The sequence below is a fragment of the Boleophthalmus pectinirostris genome, unplaced genomic scaffold (assembly GCF_026225935.1).
Source record: "Boleophthalmus pectinirostris isolate CB_2022bp ecotype Guang Dong unplaced genomic scaffold, ASM2622593v1 HiC_scaffold_6, whole genome shotgun sequence".
NCBI classification, from domain to species: domain Eukaryota; kingdom Metazoa; phylum Chordata; class Actinopteri; order Gobiiformes; family Gobiidae; genus Boleophthalmus; species Boleophthalmus pectinirostris.
The window spans coordinates 28,277,315-28,288,811 of NW_026571447.1; the positions used below are offsets into that span (position 1 = coordinate 28,277,315).

At 38.7% G+C, this 11,497-nt stretch overlaps 1 protein-coding gene across 2 annotated transcripts; it reads left to right on the forward strand.

The window, feature by feature from the left end:
- Nucleotides 1-3,204: 3,204 nt before the first annotated feature.
- On the forward strand, nucleotides 3,205-11,227 carry snx27b (sorting nexin 27b). 2 transcript variants are annotated; one of them, XM_055164185.1, is made up of 13 exons: nucleotides 3,205-4,542; nucleotides 7,113-7,344; nucleotides 7,777-7,969; nucleotides 8,363-8,427; nucleotides 8,501-8,605; nucleotides 8,746-8,824; nucleotides 9,015-9,178; nucleotides 9,263-9,352; nucleotides 9,719-9,868; nucleotides 9,959-10,087; nucleotides 10,451-10,510; nucleotides 10,582-10,644; nucleotides 10,738-11,227. In XM_055164185.1, the coding sequence occupies exons 1-13, from the start codon at nucleotides 4,214-4,216 to the stop codon at nucleotides 10,780-10,782; spliced, it is 1,704 nt and encodes a 567-aa protein (XP_055020160.1). In that variant the 5' UTR covers nucleotides 3,205-4,213; the 3' UTR covers nucleotides 10,783-11,227. The 2 variants fall into 2 exon arrangements, with proteins under 2 accessions (XP_055020160.1, XP_020783753.2); XM_020928094.2 differs by having other exon boundaries at nucleotides 10,582-10,630.
- Nucleotides 11,228-11,497: the final 270 nt, after the last annotated feature.

Consider the following 11,497-nt stretch of genomic DNA (forward strand, 5'->3'; position numbering starts at 1 on the left):
TTTTCAACTTATTCTCAACTGCATGAGCTGTCACATTAATGGTGTAAAACTGTGATAATTATTCACCTGTAGCATCCCACTGAACAAGAAATAATTAGAAAAAAATGCACTTGCCACCAGTAAACACGATGAAACCCGATAAGAACACTCCCAGAACATGTTATGACAAGATCTGAACCCCAATAAGCAACAGAAAAAACTTGGGTGTGACAGTAATGTTCATTTCCTCTACAGAAATTCTACAAAGCAAAACTTGTAAGGAGCTGTGCAACTCAATATATTTTTCCTAAAACATTTTCATTTTTAATATATGCTGTTATGACTTGTAGCCATCATGCCACAACTCTTAGAGACCATGAACCAGATCAGTGAAATCTTCAGCAAGTACTCAGAGGATAAGTATACCCTCTCCAAAGCCAAAGTGCATGAAGTGTCAAGTGTAAAGAGATTCTGGGAGACAAAGTGGTAAATATACTAAATAAAATATATTTGAGAAATTTCTGAATATTAAGTTAGGTCCATGTAACGAGATTTGTTGGACTGTGTTTACTCGGTCCAGACACCTTTGAAATCAACTACTGACTAATGCATTTATAAATTAACATTATAAAAATACAACTGTTATGCCTTGTTTGTGAAAATTGTGCTTTTTACAACAAATTTATTAAAACCTACATAAAAAATAATATCATAAGTTACTCATAATATCAAGTGCATTTGTGCTTTTTTTTTGTCATATGCTTCACATTTTATTGCAGTCCGCCTGTCACTCACTCAGCGTGGCCTAGAGGGCATCGGCTCAACAGTAGGAGGTGTTATTGTTGTTCCCCCCTTTCTCAAATTCTAGACTCGACCCTTTCTTTAACCCGGAAAGCTGCAATGACCACATTAAACACATCTAAGCATTCTGAGATGTTTTTCGTTTTTCACATTGTAATAGAGTTATTAAAGTGCGTGATAATTCTTTTATAGTGAATTATACTGAATTGCACTTATTGTAGAAGCACATCATCACTACTTCTTGGTATTAGAACTTAACTTGTAAACTCAAGACAATAGAATTCAAAAAGGATTTATTTACAACAGAAGTTCTAGATTTTGTGTATAATATTAATTAGCTCACACAAATCGTGTGTCTAAAAATCACAAATTAATTAATTAATATTTTCTAATTTATCAATTCATTTTAAATACACAGTGTACTATCATTCCTTCAGATCAAGAGGAAACGTGTACGAAGACATCAACTAATAACATCTGACAGGACTATTGTTGATAAAAGTGCCTGACAATGCTTCAAATCAAAACAGATCAAATTGTAAAAGTGCTTTTCAGGCAAAAACACTAAGAGCTTTCCAGTCATTAAGAACAATACTACCCTACTACTACCCTAACATTATTGGTTTTGTTAGCTATGCATATTACTGAAATGATTTTGTGTGTTTTATGTGTGTGTGTGTGTGTTTTTTGTTTTTTTTGTTTTTTTTGTTTTGGGGGGGTGGGGCTACAGCTTGCCTTGCTTTGCCTTCATATTTGTGGTTCAAACTCTTAGTGGTAGACTCATAAAAGGGTTAGTCATGTCAAACACTGACTATGTGTGTTGATGTCTCTTACTGCATTCCAGGCCAAACAAAGAGTGTTCACATATAACACACACCACATCTATATGAACCAAACCCACAAACGTGTGAAGGCAGTCTCAGTTAACCCTAAAAAAGTGTTTAGTGGATATTAAATTGGCATATTGATGTAGACTGATCATTTTCTGCGTCTGTGTAGGAAAACTATCAGAAAGCTGCAAAACAGAGTTGAGAAACGATAAAAAGAACAGAAAGTGCAATCTTGCAACTCGGCTATAAGGCGTGTCATGTAATCCCCTGTAACCTAGGTGTGTTCCACAGCAACAGAAGTTTTCAAAAAGTTTTCAGATGGACAAAGTTTTTCTGTTGTTAAACATTTAAAACATTTACTTCTGAGCTGAATTCTAAATCCATTTACTTTTTTGTCTATAACACTAATTAAACTTCAATAAAGACAGTGCATGCACTTACAACACATTTCTGATGGATTAATAAGATCTGATTGTTGTCAGGAAACACCCCAAACATAATAACTACAAAGTACCAATGCTTCATGTAACTCAGTGGCACTGAGGAGTGAGTATGTAAAAACCCATCGAGCAAGAAACTGCCTCTTACATAACACATTTTATTAATTTTGTCCTGCCAAAAACCTTCCTGATAGGAATGCCAGCACTAACGTGTATGATTTGTCCCCAGGCACAATACTAACAATGCTAGGGCGGGACAGCCAAATATAAGGCAGTCTCTGTCTAAACCCTCTGCCCACATTCTGCAAGCAACTCTTGTACAACGAGCTGTGCACACCACGTGAGTTCAAAGGCTTTGGGTTGTGTTTTGCTTGATATTTTCACATACATTTTAGTTATTTGTGCTTTTACAACTTGTGGTATTCTGGTGGTTGCAGTCATCATGGCTGGCGAGGAACAATTGGGAGAGATCCTCATGGCTGGACTTCTTATCAACAAGGTCTTCCTCGAAGCAGCAAAAGGTGGAAATACTATTTCCAAAGTGGAAGCTGTGAAACTGCTTCGTAAAGAAATGGGAAATAAAGTAGTGAGTACATTTTAAATATATACAACATAATGGTGCTGGTAGAGTGATCTGGAGCAGGCATTCCCATTTTTTTAGCAAGCTGATCTATGTGTCTATGTTTTATAATTGTTGTTTGCACATTCAAATAATCAAAATGCTGCCAAAAAAAAAAAAAAAGAAATTGATAAATAATAAAAAGAACTGATTCTTGCAGTGTAATCTTGAGCAAGTAATTTGCTCATCTTCTTTACCCCTATCACTGGAGCTTTCCTAAATCTAATAAAGCATACAAACCAAACATTATATCACATAGAACATTATTTTACAAAGAATAAGAAAGAAACTGTACAATTATGGGAATGTTGCTCATGTTCTACCAGTCAAAGGTGCATTTATATAAAAATTCTAATCTTAGCACTATTTGTTTGTTTGTTTTTTGAAGAAAAATGATCAGCTGGAGGAAATGTTTAAGGTGCTGGATTCAGATGGGAGTGGCACACTTGATTTTCAAGAGTTTCTCACACTTGTTGGGTCCACGGCATTGATGTGCCGTGACATGATGTCAGGGGGACAGCACTGAATGGTTTTAATTATCACATTAAAACATTTGTCAATACAAAGTGGTTTTCATTGTGTTTGCATGGACTTAATCATGAAGTATGTGAAGAAATTTACAAGTCACACTTTACTTTTAATTTGGGAAGCATTTAGGGCAGTGAAATAAAATGTACTTCTAAACTTTGTGATTTAATAAATTAGGTCTATAGGTTTACAAAACAACAACCAGGATAACCACGATGAAGCCTACTGCACTGAATTTGATCATTAAATGCAGTTTGTTTGAACAACCACTCAATAGCCTCTACATAATACAAGAGGAAGTCTACTTGTATGTTTTACACTCTGTCCTCCTCCTTTGTTTTTTTGTTTTGTTTTGTTTTTTTGTTTTTTTGGAGAATAAACATGTTCAAATAGCCTAATAGTTTAGTAGTGCAAACCTGCATATTACATGAAAATACAAGTTATTTGAGGAGATCCTCTTAAAGGGACTCAACACTATGTAAGATTCAACTTTAATCAACTTTCTGGGGTGGCACGTCATTTCCTTTCATCCCATCTAGAAAACTGTAACCAAAGGAAACATATTCTCATGGAGACAAGCAGGAGGAGGAACAGTTCTAGGCCATTAATAATATAATATTTAGTAAACTTGACCTATCTAGGCTATGGCTTTTACTGATTTATTTTGGATGGGATTCCTTCTATGAGTTTGTTTTTTTTTTTTTTTTCTGAACAAACTGTAACTCGAGTGTTGTAACCATAATAAAAACTGTCTCATGCTCTATAATAGCCGAGTTTTGTAACTATAAGGCTGAGACACACAGTAGCAGCACCGCCTATAGGAGGCAGATGACCGGAGAGGAGCGCATGTTTTTGGGGCGGTTTCGGAAATCCTCGGAAGCACTCGGGATGTTTCGTTTCCTCCCATGGAAGTATATCCTCCCTGCCACTTAGCTAGCCGAGTTGACTAGCCTGTTACTTCTAGCGTATAAGTAGCGTTACGTAGGCCTGTTTAGATGCTTATTTTGTAGGGAAACATGTCGGATAGCGAGGATCAGGGCTTCGGTTCAGCCGCGGCCGCTCCGGAGTCCCAGTTTCCCCCGCGGCACAGCTGTCAGACCCCCGCTCTCACCCCGTCCTCCACCACCTCCACGGGCACGGTCACCTCCTCGGGCCCCAGGCTGGTGCGGATTGTCAAATCCAACTCGGGCTACGGCTTCAATGTCCGCGGGCAGGTGAGCGAAGGGGGTCAGCTCCGGAGCATCAATGGAGAGCTTTACGCGCCCCTGCAACACGTTTCCGCCGTGCTGCCCGGGGGCGCAGCGGACCGAGCCGGGATATCCAAGGGGGACAGGATCCTGGAGGTGTAAGTGGATGTTTCTGTGTTACCTGTGTCAATCTTACACGCGTTTGTATGTAATTATGAAAAGTGGCGTGAGAAATATGCGTTAATCTTAAAGCTGCACTGTGTAACTTTACTGCTGGAGGTCAGGCGCTGGCTTGTGTCCATGGAGATGCTATTGCTTTGCTGGAATGTTCCACAGTCGAGCTTATATAAATTAAATTAAGTGTTTTAGCGCAGAAAAACCTTGAAAACATACCATGGGGGTCGCCTCTGCACAGATATGACCTGTAATCTGGCACCTGCTTGACGTAAGTAGATGTATTTAATGATATACTGTGTAAAATTATGGGAAAAACATTGCCTTCTTAAAGAAAAGGAGGTGGTGAACCTTACTACAGAGAAGTTGCTCAGTACACCTTTAAAATGTACAACTATTTTGCATATTTGGTGCCAGTCTGCACTTTTTATCCAAATGAATGAGCGGTCTGTTTATCCAAGGGGACACATCCGGACATCATTGCGATTCACCCCACACCACTCTTCTGCAGACATCAGTCCAATAACACCAGGCTAGTCATCTAAAATGCATCGCACTAACTCCTAATAACGCACTTGTGCCCATAGCGGATACAACATTACTCTGTGCACTTTAACTTTAATCAGGTCTCCCTTAGGTGCTGACTAGGTTCTTAGTTTGAGAAGGCTTGACTTTGTTGCTATGGAGATCTGTGCCGCACAGTGATGCTCTTGTGTGGACCGGGGGTGCAGAAAGCGGGGTCTGCCTCCTCTTCAGTTCTCATTGGCTTTTCATCAGCGCAGCTCTGTCATCCAATTGGCTGCACTGCACACTGCACCGTCACCGAATGCCCTGCAGTAACCTAGCTGCTGTTTGACCCCATTATTGCATTAAACTCGTGTCAGAAATATGCTGATGAGTGCAAATTTAGCTTTTTCTCCGTTTTTTTGGCAGGCACACAAATATCACCAAAGATATTTCTTAAAAGATACACTAAGTAACTTTTTATTCTTTGCCTGCTTGTCTCCATAACACTATTACCAATGTTCCTTAGTGTAATAATAAATAATGGATCAGATTTATGTAGCGCTTTTTTGGACGCTCAGAGACACTTAACAGTATATCATTAAAAATCTCTAGCTTGCATTTATTCCGTTACAGGAGTCGTTATTGTTCAAAAAAGCTAAGCAAAGCAAAGCGTGCAGTCCTACTGTGAGCTGTCTCGCCCTGTAACTCGGCCTTTTGGCATCACCCGCTTGTCTCCATGGAGATAGATAAATTAATACTATACTGTGGAACATATTAGGCAAAGCAAGCAGGATATGAGCTCTCCACTAGAAAGGCCTCATAGTGCTCATTTAAGATGGTATTTTGCTTTCTAAATTACAGCAAATGTGTAACTTTTTATACAACAGCAAATTAGCAAACCTTAACCGTAAGCAAGACTGTGTAGTTGTTTAGTTGTAGAATGACCTGCAATTGGCAAAGTATCCATTTACAGTATCTTGAGTTGATGCTCTGAGCTTGTAGAAGAGGGTGTGGAACTGTTTTCAAGCCAAGTTAACTACCGGCTATTTACATTGCACTGTCATTTGGACCCAACATACGGTACACACAGTGCGACGTAAAGCTTCTATGAAACTGTTTATGTTGACAATTCTTTTACAGTTACAGTTTCTACTAACACTCATTTAGAGAGAAAAATAGTCGGTTGATGTTTAAATCAAAGTATTACTTAATCATCGTATACATATTACTTAAGAAATATTGAACAACAAACTTATTAATTTAGTCTGTGTAGTCCTGGTAATTTAGCCTGATTCATCAGCTGGTTTCACTTCGTGGAAACCGTCTGACTTTTTTTTTTTTAACCAATCGCTGCTATTTGGTTGTGATGTATGTACTCCACCGCTAACAGGGCTAACTGGTATTGGTATTAAGCTTTTCCCAAATCCCGTAGGAAGAAGGGCAATAACGTCTTTCCCCATGATAAAATTCACCAAACTTTCTCATTGTTCCTGCTTTAAATTCTCGATCTCGGGAATCGTTGCCAACACAGAATGTTTGGCTCTTTGCTGATTGGCTGGTGCCCGAACTCTCACTTCCGGGGTTTTTGCGAACCGTCTATTGTTTTACGATTCCTGACTTAGTCGTTGGAAAGAAATGAAATTGAGTGGAGGCAATAGGTGGCACTAACCTGGCTACTGGTAATTATCACTGACTATTAAATTGCTATTACACAATCATTTCAGTAATTGAGTAATGAAATCAAAATAAAAATGTGTGAATTAATTACGTTCAATACATTTTTTAAATCTCCAAGTATACTCTCTGAAGACGTCTTCAAGCAAGTTGACTTCTTCTGCATCAAATCTTTAATTAGATCACTTTATTGCAGTACAGGCTAAAATGCAAAGTTGTTTCTCACCAGTGCACATCTTACTTGATTAGCAAATAATCTTTAGTTTGAGCCCTAGATCAAATATCCAGCATTTTTGCTCTTTATTTTTCTATCTTAACTGCTTTATCACAAAATAGTTAACATTAACCCTGTCCTTATCTCTGTCTTTTTCAGAAATGGGGTGAATGTTGAAGGAGCAACACATAAGCAGGTGGTGGAGCTGATCCGGGCGGGAGAGCGGGAGCTGGTGCTGAGGGTGCTGTCCGTGCCCCCTCAGGAGGCCGACTGTTCGGACCCCGGGGACGAAGGCTCCGCCCACTCCTGCTACGACTACTCCGACAAACAGGCTGTGCCCATCTCTGTCCCCAGCTACAAGCACACAGAGCTCAACCAGGAGAAGTTTGTGGTGAGCGCTAAAGTCTTCTGTTATTTCAAAGAGGACTATGACAAGTAGGGCTGGGTTTCTCTGGTGTGGAAATTAATTGGTGAAATTTTGGTATGTGAATTTGCTGCTACAGAAAACAACTTCTGATGTTAGTTCTCATGCCTAGAAGCCCAGAAGACAGTCTTACTAGCATTTCCTGGAAAACCTTGCAAATTTATAAAGAATAAAATATAAGAATTTTAGCAGTCCTTATGACACTGAAATAATAATTGTTAAAAAGATTTAGTTTTGTTTTTAATTCCTAAGTAACTAATAATATAATATATGTGTTTATATTCTGGCAGTGGATAGATCTCATTTATTAAGCTTTCATTTGATAAAACCAGTTCGACCCAAGCGTCACTTGTCTCTTGTCCTTCTCTCATTGACCTGTTTTCCTTCTGTTCCTCACAGGTGTATAATGTGTGCATGGCTGGCAGACAGCTGTGCTCAAAGCGTTACAGGGAGTTTGTCATTTTACACCAAAACCTGAAAAGAGAGTTTACGACTTTCACCTTCCCCAAACTGCCCGGGAAATGGCCCTTTTCCATGTCCGAGCAGCAGCTGGACGCACGGCGCAGAGGACTAGAAGAATACTTAGAGAAAGGTGAGGATGCACTAATTTGTTACTTGGTTTTTGATACCAGGACTGAAAGATTATGTGTAATCAAATACACTTATGAACATGTCTGTGTAATCCCTCAGTCATCCAGATAAAGCCCGTAGCAAGAGATATTTGAGTTCTGACAAATTTACAAAAGCTATAAACATGTTTTGAAATACACATGATTCATGTATTCGTTTAGCATTTCATATTTCAGGGATTCTGGGCAGGTTTAAATTGTGCACTGTAAACGAATCTCAATTTCTGAAAACAAATGGAATTGCAGTATTACTACTTGCTGCATTTGGCGTTTTGTGTTTTGCCAAATCTTTCATCCCTGCACCAGCACTTTATCCAGTTAATGTAAACTGTTTAACCTTCACTGTTCATTGGCAGTGTGTTCTGTTCGAGCCATTGGTGAAAGCGATATCATGCAAGAGTTTCTATCAGAATCAGACGAGGTAATAAAAATAATCACAATATTGTAATAGCAGTTTGAGCAATTCTTAATCTGATCTGTTTGTGTGACTATAGAACTCCAATGGCATCTCAGATGTTGAGTTGAGAATAGCCATGCCTGATAAAACCACGCTCACTGTCAGAGTCCGGAGGAACGCCACCACCGATCAGGTGTACCAGGTAAACAGTCCACAGCACATCAACTACTTTTACTTTGTTTGAGATATACGGCTGAAATATGAATCCCAGTCCAATTTCAATTTAAATGGTCGCAGTCAGCATTTTGATATATTTATTTTACTGTTGTCTTGTGACTTTAGGCGGTGGTGAACAAACTTGGCATGGACAGTATTATGGCCAGTTACTTTGCACTGTTTGAGGTCATCAACCACACCTTCAGTGAGTATATTTAGTTCATGTTTTTTTCCCTGAGAAATTAAGGCATACTTTAAATAATAAAAATCAACATAACAAAATGTGGAATCAATGGAAAGCTCAGACTTCAAACTTTAAAAAATAATTCAAATAACCATATTCTGTGTATTTGTGACCATTTAAATATAATAATACCTGATGTGTTCTGTTGTAGTGCGTAAACTTGCCCCCAACGAGTTCCCTCATAAACTATATGTACAGAACTACACCTCGGCCATCCCAGGGACCTGCCTCACTCTAAGGAAGTGGCTCTTCACCACAGAGGAAGAGGTTCTGCTCAGTGACAATCCTCTCGCCCTCTCCTACTTCTACCACCAGGTCAGGGCTCAGGCTGCTGGTTCATGTCAATTACCTGATTTTTCAGATTATTTACAGTTTATAAATCATTGTTTATGTTCACAGGCAGTGGAAGATGTGACTAAAGGGTTTATAAAAGCTGAGCAGAAGTCATATCAGCTCCAGAAGCTAGAGGAGCAACAGAAGATGTCTATGGTATTTAATCCTCTTCTTTTAACTTAGTTTTAGTTTTTGATGAGCATAGGCCTGTCACATTTTGTAATAAGATATTTTGCTACGTAAATCACATTAAAGTTTATTAGATGAAACTGATTTAATATCCTAGGGTACGCCCAGATTTACAGAAACTATTATTTTTGTGTTGAAAATTAAATCATATTTCATACAAAGAGTGTTTTCTATTAACATTATGGTGTCAAGTATCAATTATTTTCCTTAGTATAGAAGAAAATTATTTAGAAATATTCCTACTTTGCTGGCTAAAGGTATTCCACTACTGTGAGATGATCTATCTATAGTTCTAACATGCCCTATATTTGCTGTCTTTGTTTTTTTATTTAGTACTTGAATTTGCTGAGAAGCTGTGAAGGCTACAATGAGATTATATTCCCTCATTGTCCGTGCGACTCCCGTCGTAAAGGCCACGTCATCACAGCCATCAGTATTCACAACTTCAAACTGCATGCATGCACTGAGGAGGGCACTCTAGAGGCAAGCACAGCCACAGTTTTTATTTTATTGCATTTTTATTATATTTATAGCATTTATTTATGTATTCTGATGTTTTTATATCCATTGTAGAACCAGGTGATTTCTTTTGAGTGGGGAGAGATGCAGAGATGGGACACAGATGAGGAGGGCATGGCTTTCTGCTTTGAGTACGCTCGAGGAGAGAAGAAGCCTCGCTGGGTCAAAATATTCACTCCTTATGTATGTAATTCATGAGATGTTGTGTTGATGTGATTTTTTTACCCTGTGAAATGCAACAGTGTGGAGTCAACAGGCTGTGTTCTCCACATTTTAGAAAGGAATTTCATAATTTTAGATCAAGGACATGAGTCTATTGAATGAATGATTCACTGTTGAAAGCAATGCAGAATTCAAAGAGGAAATCAACATGGCCATTTTTTTCCATTTACAGGATTAGACACACTCTCACAGCCTTTTCACATGGCAAGAATTATGACTGTGTTTGAATAATGCCATGTTTTATCAAAAGTGAACACAAATTCCCCCTCTAGTTCATTTCTGTGTTGTAACAAACTCTTCTTTTCCTGTTTCTCTCATGTTTAGTTTAACTACATGCATGAGTGTTTTGAGAGAGTCTTCTGCGAATTAAAGTGGAGAAAAGAGGTGAACTTACTTTAAATCCTTACAATATCTGAAAAATAAGTGAGATACTGAGAGCTGTCCCATGTGTGCAGGTGGAGGAGGACGCTGTAGACAAGGACAATAAGAACTACAATAAAGATGGTATGTGTGGAGAGGTAAGGCTCTGCCTGCCTTTGTCCTCTCTCTGAATCACCTGTTTGGCCCTATTTTCAGTCTCCCACTTCATGTTGTGTTTTGTTGTTTTGCAGAATATTTTCCAGCTCCTGAGACACAGAGGGGGTGGAGGCACTTAGGAGCAGAGATCGTTACCTCATAGCAAAACCAACAGCGCACTGCATTTGGACTTCACAGGGACACTGAGCTCTTAACCATCTCATAAACTTGAATCGATCAAACACCTATAGAAGAGAAGCATCAAACATCTCAACTCAAGCACCTGAAGTCTAGCTCATTATGCATTTTAAGGGTTTACTCAGAAGGACCGTGTCGTGGCTCAGACGTGTGAAAAAGACGTTTGCACAATCGTCACGCACTTACAGGTCTGACTCTACAGCCTGATGATAACACGCATGAAGAAATACTTGACTCTAGGATTAAAAAAAGGTATGATAAAGGACATTTGCTGAGCTGGAGTTGACCACAGGATTGTTGTATCAATGCAATTTCTGTTGTCCATTATTTTTGTCTCATGTTTTTTTTTGTGCAAAATTATTAAAAATGACATTATTACTTTAAAAACATCAGCATTGGATTATCACATACACAATTCAGAATGAGGTTCAAAGGTGTTTTGTGTAGCTTTTCTGGTCAAGACTCTGCCGTGAGCTTATTTCCGTGATGTTATGTTCCACAGTATGGCATTAAACCTTTCCATAGTTAGCAGTTAACTCCACCAGGCCAAGTTACAGGTCTGATCTGTGGAGAGGCGTCTCACTCACAGTAAGAATGCATATTTTTCTAAATTATTTTCAATCAATAAAACAACTAATTGAATAAATGCAGGATCTA

Excerpts from the sequence above, each read along its gene's own strand:
- snx27b (XM_020928094.2), top strand. The coding sequence starts at position 4,214 with ATGTCGGATAGCGAGGATCAGGGCTTCGGTTCAGCCGCGGCCGCTCCG. Across the intron at positions 8,428-8,500 it reads TTCTATCAGAATCAGACGAG|AACTCCAATGGCATCTCAGA; the intron begins GTAATAAAAATA and ends GTGTGACTATAG. Across the intron at positions 9,353-9,718 it reads AGCAACAGAAGATGTCTATG|TACTTGAATTTGCTGAGAAG; the intron begins GTATTTAATCCT and ends TTTTTTATTTAG.